Source organism: Neolamprologus brichardi, chromosome 3, assembly GCF_056152115.1.
Source record: "Neolamprologus brichardi isolate AB-2024 chromosome 3, ASM5615211v1, whole genome shotgun sequence".
NCBI classification, from domain to species: domain Eukaryota; kingdom Metazoa; phylum Chordata; class Actinopteri; order Cichliformes; family Cichlidae; genus Neolamprologus; species Neolamprologus brichardi.
Genome location: NC_142106.1, coordinates 6,923,425 through 6,940,716, shown reverse-complemented (window position 1 = coordinate 6,940,716; position 17,292 = coordinate 6,923,425). Strand labels below are relative to the sequence as shown.

The 17,292-nt window shown below is 41.3% G+C and overlaps 2 protein-coding genes across 2 annotated transcripts in view; one reads left to right on the top strand and one right to left on the bottom strand.

The window, feature by feature from the left end:
• LOC148103302 (polymeric immunoglobulin receptor-like) overlaps window positions 1–17,292 on the top strand; it is a 796,664-nt gene that overhangs the window by 596,569 nt on the left and 182,803 nt on the right. The gene's annotated exons all lie outside the window — the stretch shown is intronic.
• LOC148103311 (butyrophilin subfamily 2 member A1-like) lies at window positions 1,943–7,456 on the bottom strand. Its single transcript, XM_087832068.1, has 4 exons — window positions 7,442–7,456; window positions 5,891–5,960; window positions 3,826–4,164; window positions 1,943–2,286 (listed from the first exon to the last, which is right to left on the bottom strand). The coding sequence occupies exons 1-4, from the start codon at window positions 7,454–7,456 to the stop codon at window positions 1,943–1,945; spliced, it is 768 nt and encodes a 255-aa protein (XP_087688194.1).

Sequence of the window (17,292 nt, the reverse complement as noted above, 5' to 3'; positions counted from 1 at the left end):
GCTGCTACTCGCTGCCGCCATGTCTGTTTTGAAAGTGACGACGCATCAACACAGATTTTTTTACGTCAACGTATTTTACGCGTCGACGTAATCGATTACGTCAACGCATTGTCCCAGCCCTAGTTGGATGATCTGTCTGCTAGTGATGTGGGATACCACTGATTTCCTTTCCGATCCGATACCAAGTAATATTCAGGGTGGTATCGACGATACTGATCTGATACCGATACTTTGTACAAAAATATTTTATTTATTGTATTATTCATCAAATGATAGCGTCATAATGATTACAGGACATCAGATTACTTGTTCTTATCACTTAGTAATGCAGAGTTCATCATATAGAAATAAAAAACTGAAGTTGTGCTATTTTAACACCTTGTCTGCCTGCAGCACTAAAGGATAGTGATGTGCGGATCGATCCTGAAATATCGATTCCTCCGATACCAATCATTTATGTTCTAGAATCGATTCTCACATTAAAATATCGATATTTTAGTAATTTAGAGTAAATTTGTAGTTTATCATTAACAGGAACACAGTGGAAAGAAACTATAACATTCGGATTGTCTACATGCAAAGGAACTACTTCCTCTTCCGCCTTTCATAGTCATGTGCGAAATACGGCTGTATAAATGTCTCGCAGCCCCTTGGCGTGCGCACTCACAACAGTGTCAACACTCAGGTTGATGAAGCTGTTGGTTCATTTTCTCTGACTCGCTCTTCAGAGCATGTCAGAGTGACGTCCTGTCCAGACTCAGCTGTGATGGTTTTCTGATCTGAAAGAGGAAACAACACAGAGCAGAGAGGTTAAAGGTCAAAGTACAATTATGATCAGAATGATTTTGTTTGATTTTTGTTTGTTTCCTTTGACATTTGAGTTTTTAGTCATGTTGGATTTAATGAACCTCTGAACATCCAGCAGGTCACCAGTGACCCACTGAGGGGGAATTTTAGCCTCATGCTAAACATGCAAAGTGTCAGAAACTTCACACACACAGACAAAATGAATTCATATTACAGAAACATTATTAACACGTAAACCAGTTTGATCTCTGATATAAACACAATTTGGTTTATAACTTTCACCTGTCAAGCAGACTGACACAGTTACAGCAGACATCTGTGATACTATTAGTGCTGATCCTACACTTTAAACACATTTCATTGCAATGTTGACCCTGCGCTAACTTGCATATGACAAATACAACTGAAAACTGAAACTGAAACTTAGGTTTTATTGTTTTTATAATAGCAGAGAACCTGAGTCTAAACCTGACCAGATGAAGTGTGAGGTTGTGAGAAAGTCTCTGACTGCATTCATAGATGTGTCCTTTCAGCTGCTCGCTCTGATCCAACCTTTGGTCTCTAAGAAGAGGCTTCAGGGAGATGTTTGCTACGTTGGACTGTAGGACCATCAGAAATGTGTGCAGTAACAAAACAGGCAGCACTGAAAGCAGCTCTAAGTGTTTGTGTTGTTCAATGATTTGTGCACAACAACAAAAATGGGACCTCTCTCATCCATCAGTCACCATGTGGACATTTTTCTGACACACTTTGAAGCTGATGGACGTTTTGTGTCTGCACTAAGTACGTTTTCACAGCTATGGCACCGGCAGGATTCACTTTCACAGACTCACAACCACCAGCTTCACCCCTCCCCTCCCCCTCCAGCTGCAGGCTTTAACATTGAGTTTCCCCACACATGTTTACAGACGAGTTAGAGAGCAAGAGAAGAAGAGACGGATTCATAAATGTCTTTGTTTCTGCTCTAACCTTACCCAAACAATGCTGCTCTACAACTCTAGACTACCAGCCACAAAGACAACAGCTGGAGAAACATCTGTCTACCTCTGACATCCACCAGCTCATCCATACAACAAACACACATCAACAACCAGGAAGCAGCTTCACCTCTGATCTCACACACACTCAACTCTACTCACTCACCTGGAGGAACAACAATCAGGGTGATGTTGATGAGCTTCCACGAGTCTGTTTCTGCCATGAAGACACCACACATAACATAACACTCGTATGTTCCAGCATCTTTGATCGTCACATCCTTCAGAATCAAAGACACGTCTCCATCCTTCATCTGCAGATCCACCCGGTTCTTAAAAGATGGATGCTGGTTGGCTGGATCAAAGTGCCCATCCTGGTACAAAAGTACATATTCATCTCTCAGGTCAGCTCTGCTCCACTTTACAACTGTGATGTTGTTGTTTGGAGCTCGACATGTCAGAGTGACGTCCTGTCCAGACTCAGCTGTGATGATCTTCTGGTCTGAAAGAGGAAACAACACAGAGCAGAGAGGTTAAAGGTCAAAGTACAATTATGATCAGAATGATTTTGTTTGATTTTTGTTTATTTCCTTTGACATTTGAGTTTTTAGTCATGTTGGATTTAATGAACCTCTGAACATCCAGCAGGTCACCAGTGACCCACTGAGGGGGAATTTTAGCCTCATGCTAAACATGCAAAGTGTCAGAAACTACAAGCCAGAGTAATGTGTTAGTGAGCTGTGTTGGGCAAACAGTCAGACTCGTCTCTCTCACAAACCTGGTTAAATCACCATGATAACGTATGCTGACACATGTAAATATGGAGCTGAACATTATTTATGTTTGTTCTGTAACAAAAGTTCAATAAGAAGTTTCAGAGTATCAGGATCAGACAGAAATCTCTGAGTGTGCAGCTCCATAAATCTGCAGTTTGATAACAATCATAACACTGTGACTGTAAAACACTCTCAGCTGTATTTAATGAAAAGATGATGAAACCTACTGAGTGTAAAAATAAGCAGCATCAGTTACAGAGAGGGTTGTTATACACACTTTGTTTTCCTTCCAGTCTGCTGCATTCAACACACAAACAACATTTCTACATCCAAACTGAGTCAAAGCTCATTCATTTGTAGCTGATCAATGATCCTGAACACAAGCAGGCAGATTATTGATCGTCTATAATCCACAGACCTTCATCTACACTCAGATCATCACACAGCGTTTGTGTTGTCACTTCATTCAGTGTGTGTAGCAGCTGATCTCAGGTCTGTGTTGTTCATCTGTCACAGAACAAGTTCTTACAAACAGCTGAAGCTGAAGCTCCAACACAGAAACACTCACTGACTCTGAGATCAGAAATTCATGTATGTTTGTAACACAGTTTGACTTTGTGTCAGTAAATCTCATGAACAGCCTGAAGATGAATAAACTGTAGTTCAGAGTCACTGACAGACAGCACAGACACACACTGTTGGTCTGAGTCTGAACATGATGATCAGCAGAGAAATAACATCAGACTCTGAACATCCAGCTTTCTACTGCTGGATGTTCACCATCATTTATTTATCTTTCTTTGTGTTTGTTCTTCTGACTCACATTCAGGCTGAAGTAGCTGAAGATGCTCTGCTTCATGTGGATCAGCAGGATTCTGTTTTTTTTTTCTGCACATAAAGAAACCAACAACAGCAGCAACAAGAAGAAGCACAGCAAGAACTGTCAGACCAGCTATCAGTCCAGTAGATAGATCCTTCTTCCCTCGATCTTTGTCGTCTTCATCCTCTGTGTGTCCTCCTGTCTGACCTGCAGGTGAGAAACAGGTGTGAGGTGTCAGCTGTCAGGTAGGTGATGAGTGAAGAACAGAACAGAATCCATTTCCTCTTCAAACTGCTGTCAGACATTATCTACTGCACTCTGATCACATCACTCAGACCAGCTGCTTTCTACAAAGTCTCATCAACAACATCTTTAGAAACAAACATCAACAACCAGGAAGCAGCTTCACCTCTGATCACACACACACTCAACTCTACTCACTCACCTGGAGGAACAACAACACGAAGGTGGATGATGCTGATAGGCTCCAATGAGCTTGTTCCTCTCATGAAGACACCACACTTGTATGTTCCAGCATCATTAATCGTCACATCCTTCAGAATCAAAGACACGTCTCCATCCTTCATCTGTCTGTCCTGCAGATCCACCCGGTTCTTAAAAGATGGATGCTGGTCATCTGGTTCAAACATCCCATCCCGGTAAACAAACACATATTCATCTACCAGGTCAGCTCTGCTCCACTTTACAACTATGATGTTGTTGTTTGCAGCTCGACATGTCAGAGTGACGTCCTGTCCAGACTCAGCTGTGATGGTTTTCTGGTCTGAAAGAGGAAACAACACAGAGCAGAGAGGTTAAAGGTCAAAGTACAACTGTTCACTTCTACAGCAGCCAATCAGAAGCACACAATAAAAGACAGTCTTCTGTTATTAGATGATGATCTTTGATTGTGTTTCTTCTTGTGTCAGCTGCTCCCTTCAGGCGTCACCACAGCGAGTCTTCTGCCTCCTCCTCACCTGATCCCGAGCATCTTCATCAGGGCTGATTTGTGACAGAAGGACAGCAGCAAGAGTGAAAGGGAAGGTTTAAAGATGGCAGTGAGCTGCTGTCATGTTTGCTTTGGAGACTCTGACACAAAGACAGGAGGCCGAGCTGAACGTGTTCAGATTTTCACTGAGAGCAGAATGGACGAGATTATGAACGAGTTCATCAGAGGGAAGCTCAGGCTGAGACGTTTGGAGACAAAGTTCATGAGCAAAGACTGAGATGGATGAAAAACATCATCTGAAACCATTTTGTGAACAAATAAAAACAAATCTTCAGTTTTAGAATCAGTTAGTTTGATAAAATGTTGCTGATGGACGAGTTCATTGAGACTCTGGATGTCAGTCAGACTGAGTCACTGCTTTTTATTGTAACAGCTGTACTGATGCTCCTAAATCTGGCCTCTGACACAAACCTCCAAACAGTAAGAATGAAAAAAGAATAAAACGATTAAAAACTCTTCAAGCAATAAATAATCAAACCTGAAAAAGAAGAAAATCATCTGGAAACTAAACTGAACTAAACACAAAAAGTCCAAATGGAATAAAAACTCAAACTAATGAGAAAAAACTACAATAACTCTGTTCCACAAACAACAACATGTGCTGATAATAAGTGAACATAATGTGTGAGAGAAAGCAGCCTCTCATCATAAGACACTGTGAGTCTCTGCTGCCTTTATGGAGCTACAGCTGTTTGTATACACTGAACAAAAAGCTTTGTAGCTGTATACTGACTCCTGACACTACAACACATCACACTGACACATACATTACACTTCTTTGTGTCTGTGCTGCAAACTGCACCAACACACAGACTCCACCCAGCTTTGTGTCGATCGCAACACTGAATGAACAAGAAACTAATTCTTAGAGAAATATAATCAGCATGTAAACCAGACTGAGACTCTTTATCTCAGAAATAAACTCAGTTTAGTTTCTAACAGTTAAATCTCACCTGCAGAGACGAACAGGGCAAACATCAGCGTGGAGCAGAGCGACGCAATTACAGCAGACATGTCCGTGTTCTCTGTTTCTGCTGATCTGACTTCTAGTTTGTTCTAAATGTCTGAGTCTGTTGGTATTTTCACTGAATAACTGAACCTGAGTTTAAACCTGAACACATCAGATTAAATTTAAGGTTTAAATAAAGATAAAGCTGCAGTTCAAACTCTTCCGTGTCTCGTTAGAGTGACGTTTGGTAGGTTGGACTGAGGATGCGCAGAAATAAGTGCGTCACAACAAACGAGGCGAAGTGGAAAAGTTTTAGTGTTCAGTTGTTGAACGATCTCCACAGAACAAAATCAGAACCTCTCATGTGTCGTCATGTATGAACAGTTTGTCTTTCAGTTGCTGAAGCACAAGAACGTTTTGTTTCTGACGGCAGTTTGATTCTCGTTTCATCGTCTCAAACAGAAAAACTGACTCAATATGAAAATAAGTCTCAGGGAAATATTTTTACTGTGCAGCCAAAACTTCCTGGTTTATCACAGAGTTAAATCTCACCTGCAGAGACGAACACGGCAAACATCAAAGTGGAGCAGATTGACGCAGTTACAGCAGACATGTCCGTGTTCTCTGTTTCTGCTCATCTGACTCTTAGTTTGTTCTAAATGTCTGAGTCTGTTGGTATTTTCACTGAACAACTGAACCTGAGTTTAAACCTGAACACATCAGATTAAATTTAAGGTTTAATTAAAGATCAAAATTTGTTCTTCAATGATTTGCTCGATCTCAAAATGTCCGACTCGTTAAGCCACGACCAACAGGTCACGTGGAATATTGTTCCACGTGACCTGTTGTTCAGCTGCGTGTTCAAACTCAACTCTTCAATCTCAGATTCAACACCTGATACAGAAAAAGAAGAAGTCGTGTTGGTTCGACGTTTCATATGTTGGACCAATAAAATGTGAAATTTCTAGAAATTTGATGTTTCAAGGTTTACAGGATTTCTACATCCAGTAGAAATTGAATGACATTTTAAATTTTGTCTCAATTGTTTTTGAAACTGTTTTTCTGTTCAAACGTTTTTGTGGGTGGATGTTAACTGAACTGTAACCATGACAACTGAAACTTTTTACCTAAAAAGTTTGACTGAAGATGATTGATCTGAAAATGATTTTAGAAAAAGACAGCAAACACTTACTGTTGTTCTTAAGAGATCTGTTAAATCCTCAAACACTCTTCTGATCATCAGGATGGAACAAACATCCATATGAAGATAAAAAGTGTGAGATTGGTATAATCCATCTGCTTTCTCTGTAGGTCAAAAGGAACCTACCTTTTACAAAGCAATTTGTAAGAAGTCAATCTGTTGGTGAACTGACCTCTGTGCCAGACAGCTGAACAACTAACTCTTGTTTCACTTTGACAACACATTTAACAGGTAAAGCAGGTTTTACAGTAACAGGAAATGAACGTTTCCAAGGAAACAGGGAAATGTAGAGACAACCCTCCACTCTGTCTGTCTGAGAATTGAGATAAACTTGATCTTAATGAATAAAGTCAAAGGTCATGAGCCCCTGTGCAGCTGTTCTGCAGAACTTTGTCCACCTTTGATTTATTGATTGATTTGCCAGTGTGTCTCAGTGAGTTGAGTTAATGGTAACTTTATTGTATCAATATGGGAAATTGATTTGATCTGTCCATACACAGAGAGACAAAAACAAAACACACAGTAAAAAAAAAGGTCTTTAAGCTGTGTTGGAGCCACAGAGAGCAAATCTTTGTTCTTTATGTAGAACCAGTGAGTTTGTTTGGACAAAGAAGCAGCAGAAACACACACAGAGAAAACATACATGACTGTAATCAGAGTACAGGAGAGTAACTGACTAAATTTCCTCTTTGTGATTTAGGTGATTTTCTTCATTATATTGTGTCAGATAAAGTCTGACAGCTTTTAACAATAACAAAAAACACCCAACTGTTTTTTCTTTTTTTTCAAGAATCATTTTGTGTGTATGTTTCTTTTCTTTCTTGTTTGCCATGTGATCTCACTGTTGTATGTGCATGTGTGGCCACTTTGTTGAAACATGAAGGGCTCTAATGATGCAGTACATTCATTGTTAGCATGCAGTGTATTGTGGACACAGTCACTGGTGGGGATGTTCAGTGGTGAGTCTGTGTTTTTGTATTCTGTTCCTTTTCTTTTGTGAAACACATGATCAAAGAGTTTGAGAGGCTGTATTTGTCCACAGTCACAACCTCAGCACATGTGATTGGATCAGTAATGGCAGCTTTGAGTCTCACATGGTTGGTGTTTCATGGGTGACTGGAGTCAAAGTTTCACTCGAATGTCACAAAAAACCCTTTAAATACTCTTCATAGTATAAATAACATAAATATTAAGATGTTCTCCCAAACTCAAGGAATGTTCTTTTCTCTGATTGTGCATATAAACAGGAAGTTATGTCAAACTGAAACTACAAACCTGTCTGTTTTTAAATCAGTTTGTTTATGTAACATCAGCTGATGGAAACTTCAGATGAAGCTTATCAAAGAAACAAAACAGAAAAAATAAGAGAAGAGGAATCTGTGATGTCAGAGATGGTGTACTCAGAAACAGTGAACCTTTGTGTTCATGGGAGGAAGTGTGACTGAGTAAATTTCCTCCAGTTGAAATGAGTTAAGTTCAGCCTTAATGTGTTATTCTGTTTTACACTTTAGTGACTTTACAAACTTTATGTTCTACAAACTAAGCATGTGAAGAGCTCATGATCCTGTTAGCGTCTCTGGGTCTGTTCCCACAGTTCTGTTTCTTGGACTTGAATCTAGGTTGTGTTTTGACAAGTGAGTTCTCTTATAAAGTGAGACACACAGAGACCGAGTTCCAAAGTATACACAGTGGCTTTCTATGCGAGGCAAATTTCTCTCCATATGTGAACCTGCAGGTAAAACAGAGGCAAACCTGTTCCTGTGAAATGAAACTGAAAGCCTCGAATTGGATTTGTTCCCCTTAATTACAAACACCTCCATTTAGCAACTGGATTTTGTGTTTTCTTTGTTTGATATTTAAATCTGTTTGATCTTGTGGTATTGTAAAGAATTATTTGTTTATATAAATATATTTGTTTGCGTATGCATAGAAGTTATTAATTACAAGTACAGACATCTGAAGTTCATGTTATTCATCTGAAGAACACACAGATAGAATGAGTGTGATAATAGTGTGTTGCTATACTGGTAATGCCAGGTGAGGCAGCATCGGTGCTGTGTTACGTGAATGTAAAAAGTGTAAAAAAATGTAAAAAGGTGGAAGAAGAGAGAGTCCTGTAGGAGGCAGTGGCTGTGTCCCAATTAAGAGACCGCACGCTTGAAGTACGCGCACTACGCGCACTACGTACGGTGTGTACTATAAGTACGAGAAGTGCGGAAGTGAGAGGCTTGTGAAATGGGACGGTCTAGCCTTCGTTGCGCTGTTCAGGTTGCCTAGCAACCATGATACTAACCGCGAGAAACGTTACATACAGCTTTGTTTGACAGAAATGAAGGAGAAAAATGTTTTGTTGGTCATTCATTTTTGTCATGACATCACTTTGATTAGTTGAGTATCTGAGGCTGAGACCACAGGACTGTAAAACATGATTGTTGGGCTTCATTTCTGTACTGAACAGTCATTTAAGATTAGTTAGTAAATAATAATTAGTTAATGTTGTTCATGAGACTAAAATCATCTCACTGTGGTCATTTAAATATAATATGGCCAATATTATAGTATTGTCAGATTATTATGATATATATATATATATATATACATGTATATATATATATATATATATATATATATATACACACAACCAAGTTAATGCTGAAAGTACGAACATCACTAATGTCACATAACTTTGCCGACATGTAGCCAATAGTAATGTTTTAATGTTCTTCGTTATTTAACATTCGCACATAAATAAGTGACGTCATATTCAGTAATTACCTTTGACAGTTTGGCCACTCCCTTCTGCCGTATTTTGCTGCAAAATTATCCACACCCACCGCCGCGCTATGAATTGTGGGATATATGGGACCACGAAGCGTGCACTGGACCACGCTTGATATTTGGGGAAATCAACGGCGCATTTGGAGTATGCATTTGAAGTACACTTCGAATTGGGACAGCCGTCGTCGCGTGGCGGTGACGTAATCGCACTTAAAATGCGTACTTCAAGCATGCAGACCCTGAATTGGGACACAGCGAGTGAATGGACACTGATGTTGTGAACATGTGACTAAAATGAAGGTTCAGTAAAACAAGTAGCAACGATATTCCTGTGTGAGGCTCAGTGATTTCATTTTTGTTTTTGAAGATGCAACCGATCTGAAACATTTAAGTTTCAGCACCTAACTTTTTTTCTTAGGTGTACCAACACAAAAATTAGGTGCAACCAAATTTTTCAACCAAATTTTTTTAACACTGCAGCTGTTCACTTTTTAAAAAATACATGCATAATCCAAAATGCTGCAGCAAGAGTACTGACAGGGTACTGAAAGAGAGAGCATATTTCTCCTGTTTTGGCTTCCCTTCATTGGCTTCCTGTTAAATCCAGAATTGAATTCAAAATCGTGCTCCTCACATACAAGGTCTTAAATAATCAGGCCCCATCTTATCTTAATGACCTTGTAGTACCATATCACCCTATTAGAGCACTTCGCTCTCGCTCTGCAGGCCTACTTGTTGTTCCTAGAGTATTTAAAAGTAGAATGGGAGGCAGAGCCTTCAGTTTTCAGGCCCCTCTTCTGTGGAACCAGCTTCCAGTTTGGATTCGGGAGACAGACACTATCTCTACTTTTAAGATTAGGCTTCAAACTTTCCTTTTTGCTAAAGCATATAGTTAGGGCTGGACCAGGTGACCCTGAATCCTCCCTTAGTTATGCTGCAATAGATGTAGGCTGCGGGGGATTCCCATGATGCATTGAGTTTTTCCTTTCCTTTATGTTTATGTAAGTTCCAGCTGGAAGGTGATCATTGGTTGGAGATTGAATGGGGACGACTACAAGACTGGTTGTCCCTACCTATGCCGTATTTCCAATCAGGCTGTGCTTACTTGTGGGATGAAGTTTCTGTATCTAGAAGAGCTAAATTAGTTTTTTGTAGAAATTGTTAATATTGTAATTAATTATACATTTTTGTAGCTGTAGAAGTGGGAAGCCTTTTGCGTCATTTTTGTTTCCTTTCTACAAGGCTTTGTTTGTTGTGTTAGATGTGTCCCTCTGCTGTTCCTCTAAAGACAAATAAAACATTTTGTTTTTGTGAAACTGTAAAACTTGCTGTGGCATTGGCGCTTGAATGGAGAAGTCATTTTTTGTGTTGCATACATCTCTGGGCAGATATTTGGGCATCAGGCCAAAATCCTTTCCACGCCCACCCCTGTGACATCACGCTCCAAAGCCCTATAGGGCTTTAGAGTTGACGTCACGCCGCAGTGCACTGTGGGATCGCGGCGCCATGTTAGAAAGCCACAAATCAAAACAAACACACTGTGTTGGAAGCAGGTCTGCCAGAACCATGCTTAAACTCAGCACAAAAGACAAAGAGACTGATTGCGCCTGGATGCCAAGGGACATTAGGCTGTTTGTTCTAATTTTCTATGACCTCAGCGCATTGAAAATAAAACTAAAAGCCTATAAAGAGCAATACGAATTTCTTTAGAACTTACTGGAATGAAAATGTGGAGAGCACACCAACAAAAAATGATGACAGAGAACTCGATATCAGCTCGTCTCACCGCTGCTCTCCAAGCCAGACGTCTTCGTTTTGTAACATCAGATACATGAGATCCCTCACGTTGCTTCCAGGAGGGGAAACGGTAAAAATAGAGCCCATTTTCCAGCTTATTCCTTTCCCTATCGTGCAATCTAACACTGCAATCGACAACACAGCAAGTACAAGCCATAGCTTTTTTTGCACACAGCAATGAATTTTCTTCTCTCAAAATAAATCTCACCTCAAAATGCAACACGTTTTTTTTTTGTTTTTTTTTTTACGTGCGCTCAAATGTTTTTTCATGTGCCCTCAGAATAGTGGTACAAAAATAACACCATACTGCACAGCAAAAAAGAGGACGGTCACGTGACTGCAGTTAACCTCTCTGGCACCAGGTGTCATTGCTGGGCTTTACAGACCTGAGTACATACAGGTGGGTCTATGTTTGAGCTTTTTATTCATTTTTACAGCATTTTTGATCCCTCATTAGTTTATAAAGTACAGATACAAAGAATATCTGTACTTTATAAGAACTGTTCCAACTTCTGCAATCCGGCAGAAGGTTCCGCATCATCCGGGCAAGGACAGAGACTCAAGAGGAGCTTCTATCCCCAAGCCATCCGGGCCCTAAACACACACACCCGCCCTCTCACATCAGCAGCCATCAGTGACACCAGCACACAAAAGCAACACAACAGCAGGTTAAAACACTCAGAGGAACAATTCATTTCTAATGTCTGACCAGTTTGTAGTTTATGTTTGAGTTCAGTTTAAAAACTTTAAAAAACGGATCACAAGTTTCAAACAAACAACACATAAGAACATAAGATGGAAACAAACACAGACAGAGTGAAACAGTGTTTGTTTCCTTCCTGGTTTTTGTATGTTTGTTTCACTTAAATATTTCAGATCAAACACATTTAAATATTAGACAAAGAAAACACAAAATTTAGTTTCTACATGGAGGTGTTTGTTATTAAGGGAACAAATTCAAACCAACATCGTCCTGATCTGAAACAGTTAAGTGTGACAAACATAAAACATGTGAGTCTCCAGCTGCCCTGGAGCAGATTGTAATCATTGCACCAGACGTGCTTCGGCATGTTTGAAACACACCTTCACGCTCAGTTTAGCCGTTACCTGTGTGCTCTAAAAGTCTCTCCTATCTCCTTTCCTAACCTCCTTTCTCTGACCTCAGTGAAAACTCCACTGAGGTCAAGGAAAGGTCACTGGGAGCCCTGATAAGGAGTTAGGAAATAACAGAGCCGTGTGCTGAGAATGACCTTACACTCTCTCTCATTAACAACGTGATGCAGGATGTCCAAAGGGTAAAAACTACAATGACCAGAAGATGGACTACAAAACGTGCATCTTACTTTTCCACAGTGTGTCTGACCCTGCTGTTTCAAAAACATGTGTTCACTACAAAGGCTGAAATTTTAAAGAAGATTTAGGGTCAGATTTACTAACATGTGCAGCAGCATCACATCTGTATCTGTAAGAGTTTCACTGTCAGGACAAAAAACTTAAATGAGCAGTTGGCGGCAGTGGGAAGGAAAAACTCATTTTTAACAGGAAGAAACCTCCAGCAGAACCAGGCTCAGGGAGGGGCGGGGCCATCTGCCATGACCAGTTGGAGATGAGGTGATGAAGATGTGATAAAAGACACACTGTGGATGAGGTGATCAGTGTATCATTCAGAGACAATGGAAATAAGTTAACAGAGAAAATAATATTTAAGAGGACCTGCTCTGTAAATGAAATCAACGCATAATTTAAAAAAAAAAAAAAATCAGACAAACCTCTCCGCCTTACACTTGACACCTTCCTCCATGAAACTGAACTGGACTGTATCAGCAGTTCCTTGAATGAGGTCCAGTTTGGAGGAGAGGTGACAAACAAATTACTCAAATATACATTTTAAAAGTGGCATTTTCATCAGACCCTTTGGACTCGGAGTTGGCAGCACAACACTGACACAAGATAACAAACATTACTTGGTGATAATGTAAAACAAATAAAACAAAAAAAAAAAATAGTAAACTAAAGTCAGAAAGAGTCATTTGATGCCAGTGTTACATTAAATTCAGTTATTATGTACAAAATAAATCATCAGCTTAGAAAATGTAAAGCTTTGTTCACTGTATAAAAACATCCATCCATCCATCCATCTTCATCCGCTTTATCCGAGGCCGGGTCGCGGGGGCAGCAGCCTAAGCAGAGAGGCCCAGACCTCCCTCTCCCCAGCCACCTCCTCCAGCTTATCCGGGGGAACACCAAGGCGTTCCCAGGCCAGCCGAGAGTTATAATCTCTCCAGCGTGTCCTGGGTCTGCCCCGGGGCCTCCTCCCAGTGGGACATGCCTGGAACACCTCACCCAGGAGGCGCCCAGGAGGCATCCTTGTCAGATGCCCGAACCACCTCAACTGGCTCCTTTCGATGTGGAGCAGCAGCGGCTCTACTCTGAGCCCCTCACGGATGGCCGAACTTCTCACCCTATGTCTAAGGGAGAGGCCAGCCACCCTTCGGAGGAAGCTCATTTCCGCCGCTTGTATCCGCGATCTTGTTCTTTCGGTCACTACCCACAGCTCGTGGCCATAGGTGAGGGTAGGGACGTAGATCGACCGGTAAATTGAGAGCTTCGCTTTTACACTCAGCTCCCTCTTCACCACGACGGACCGGTGCAGCGTCTGCATTACTGCAGCTGCAGCCCCAATCCATCTGTCGATCTCCGGCTCCCTTCTCCCATCACTCGCGAACAAGACCCCGAAATACTTGAACTCCTCCACTTGGGGCAGGAACTCATCCCCGACCCGGAGTGGGCACTCCACCCTTTTCTGGCTGAGAACCATGGCCTCAGATTTGGAGGTGCTGATCCTCATTCCTGCTGCGTCACACTCGGCTGCGAACCGCTCCAGTGCGAGCTGGAGGCCCTCACCCGATGAAGCCAACAGAACCACATCATCCGCAAAAATCAGAGATGAGATCCTGAGGCCACCAAAGCGAAAGCCCTCCGCCACTTGGCTGCGCCTAGAAATCCTGTCCATAAAAATTATGAACAGAACCGGTGACAAAGGGCAGCCCTGGCGGAGCCCATCACCCACCGGGAACGAGTCCGACTTATTGCCGGCAATGCGAACCAAGCTCTTACAACAGTTGTATAGGGATCGAATGGCCCGTAGCAATGGGCCAGACACCCCACACTCCCGCAACACCTCCCACAGGACACCCCGAGGGACACGGTCGAATGCCTTCTCCAAGTCCACAAAACACATGTAGACTGGTTGGGCAAACTCCCATGCACCCTCAAGTATCCTCGAGAGGATGAAGAGCTGGTCCAGTGTTCCACGACCAGGACGAAAACCGCATTGTTCCTCCTGTATCCAAGGTTCGACTAGCGGACGAACTCTCCTTTCCAGCACCCTGGCATAGACTTTCCTGGGGAGGCTGAGGAGTGTGATCCCCCTGTAGTTGGAACACACCCTCCGGTCCCCCTTCTTAAAGATGGGGACCACCACCCCGGTCTGCCAGTTCACGGGTACTGCCCCTGATCTCCACGCAACATTGCAGAGTGTCGGATTATAATATTATTTTATGCCATGTTAGACCCCTAATTAAAGATTGTGAATTATTATGTAGTTTTAGTTTGCATTATTCTCCTGAATTAGAAGAAGGTGATAACTATTACATTTGGTAAACTGATTTGCATTACATTAGACTGCTGATTTATTGTGAATGAATGATATTGTTTTATGATGCATTATACTGCTGAGTTATAAGAAATACTGTTTGCAGAAAGTCATCGCCTTATTTGTCTGGTTAGAAGAGAACAGAGCATACTGCCCCATCTCACCAGGAGCAGATAAACAGGGAGCCAAGGTCGTAGCTTAGGCGCTGTGTGAGAGAAAGACTGTGAATGTTTAGGCTTTTATGATTAGGTGGGGGCCACTAGAGGCTATAAGAGTTTGATCAAGGCTCCACCATTTTGAGATCTGATGCTGTCTGCTGTATGGTGTCCATCTCCCACGCGTGTGTTCATTAAATCATCGTTTGACTTGACCCGGCCGGACCAGTGTGGTTATTTTGGGTTTTCCTCTTGTGTCCATCCCCAATATTTGAATACGTAACAGTTTTGGGGGCTCGTCCTGTGGTATTGGGGTGGAAGTTTTGGAGGCTTGGACGGTCTGAGGTGGTCAGACGGGCAGACATTATCCGGCAATCGAACTGAGTGGACAGGCGCCTTTATAAAAGAGGTAGGCACAGGCCTGTTGATTTTATCCGAAGTGTGCTGAATTGGATGAAAAAAAATTAAATGTCTATTCAGTAAAAGTTGCCAGTGAGTGTCTGTTTTGATTTTGATGAAAAAAATCTCATGAGAATTGAAGCTGAAGTAATGATAATGAAAAGCAGTTGGACTGCTGAGAGATAATAAATAGCAGTTGGACTGCTGAGAGAATTTAGTTGGATAGGGAATTGGTCATTTAGTGGGTTAAAGTCCCCATTGGTCATGGTTGGACCGGCCTCAGTGATACTCTTGTCTTAGTGTGTTGACTGTTGTTTCAAATCATTATAAATTTTTTAAGAACGACAGTTGGACTGTTAAGAAGCACAGTGCTCAGAGGTAACGCTTGCCAAGGCCGGGGACGCCTAGGCCTTGTCCTCTTTGAGGGATAGTCAGTTGGTCACTGTGGAGCTTGGGGCACTCCAGAATAACTAGTGGTTGGACCACTTTACCGTTTGGAACGGTGTCTGTGCTTTTTTGGGCAGCAAAGGTTGGACCTTGAGTGTTGGACACTTTTAAATTGAGTTAGGGACTTTAGAGATGAGGCCAGAAACTGTTGGACAGATACTGGTTAATTGATCACAAAAAAGTTGGACTTTCTTCGGTTGGACCCGTTAACTTAAATTTGTCAAAATTGTGTAGGCGCTAAAACTTTCAGGCCTGAGAGTGATTGTAAATATAAGACGTCTTTGTAATATAATAGAGAGTTGAGTGTGAAACGAGGCTGTGTGTGACGACAGTGCGCTGCAGCGCTGCAAGCTATTTTTAGATAGTGTGTGAACATGCAAATGAGGTGGCTGCTGTGAAGCCCACAGAGGACTTCCTGTTTAGCGTGTTATTGAGTTTTATAAGTATGATTTGCAAACAATGATACATGCCTGTAATTAAAACGCTGATTTTGCTCATTATAATATTACAAATAAAGTTTTGAATGACTACGGTGAATGTTTAATGTTTGGCTGAGTTTTGATATGGGAGAGACGGCGTTGCAGCTGCTGGCGGTGAGTGTCGGTGACCGGAAATCTGCATGCCCATAAAAGGCAACTGCCTGACTGTGTGAACTATGCACCAGGAGAGAGAGTAAAATCTAGGCAGATGAACCAAATGGATGTTTTAAGAAAAATAGTAAATGAATGTTTTAGTCTCTTAATACAGGTGGATTTCTCTCAACCTGGAAAACTGAGTACAGCAGCAAAAGGATAGATTAACAAAATTGGGACGACAGACAGGCCAAGCTCTGGCTCAAAATTTTACAGCTTGACCTCTCACTTTGTCCCCACCCGAAAAAGAAGCTTAAAGGACATCTTCTCCTCCAGTTATCGGTTACCATCACTGGAAATTTTCAGGCAAGTTTTTCACTGAATTGTTTTTGGCACCATGTGTCCCTGAATCTCACAAGCAAGCTCTAATTCCTGGCTGAAGACATGGAATGCTGTTATTTAAGGTGGGAAATCAAAATTTGGGAAACAAAATTAAAAACACACACAATTAGAGAAATGCCTTGTTTGAGAAAAAGTTAAAATAACCCACCCACAAACGCACACACACGCAATGAAGAAACAGCTTACATTCATGAACACGTGAAGATTTTCAAGCAAGGTTAAAGCAGCGAAACTTAACATACACCTGTTGTTAAATGATAAAGTCTATCCACTACTAACAAATAAACTCTCTGGGTTGCAGGACAACAACTTGACTTCAAAAAGACAGACACTGGTATGACAAAACCAGTGATGAAATAATAAATTTAGTGGTTAAAAGAGTCAAATTGTGACATGTTTTCCTCTGATTGATTAATACAAGTGATTACTGAATGAAATACAATTCCTTTTTTGAATTATTAAACATGATCTTAAGAATTTTAACGTGTACCTGTGTTGTCCTGTCAACTTGGTGGGTTATGAGTTGATTATATAGTGAGAAAAAACAA

Excerpts from the sequence above, each read along its gene's own strand:
- LOC148103311 (XM_087832068.1), bottom strand. Across the intron at positions 4,165-5,890 it reads TGCCGTGTTCGTCTCTGCAG|ACCAGAAAACCATCACAGCT; the intron begins GTGAGATTTAAC and ends TTCCTCTTTCAG. Across the intron at positions 2,287-3,825 it reads TCGTGTTGTTGTTCCTCCAG|ACCAGAAGATCATCACAGCT; the intron begins GTGAGTGAGTAG and ends TTCCTCTTTCAG.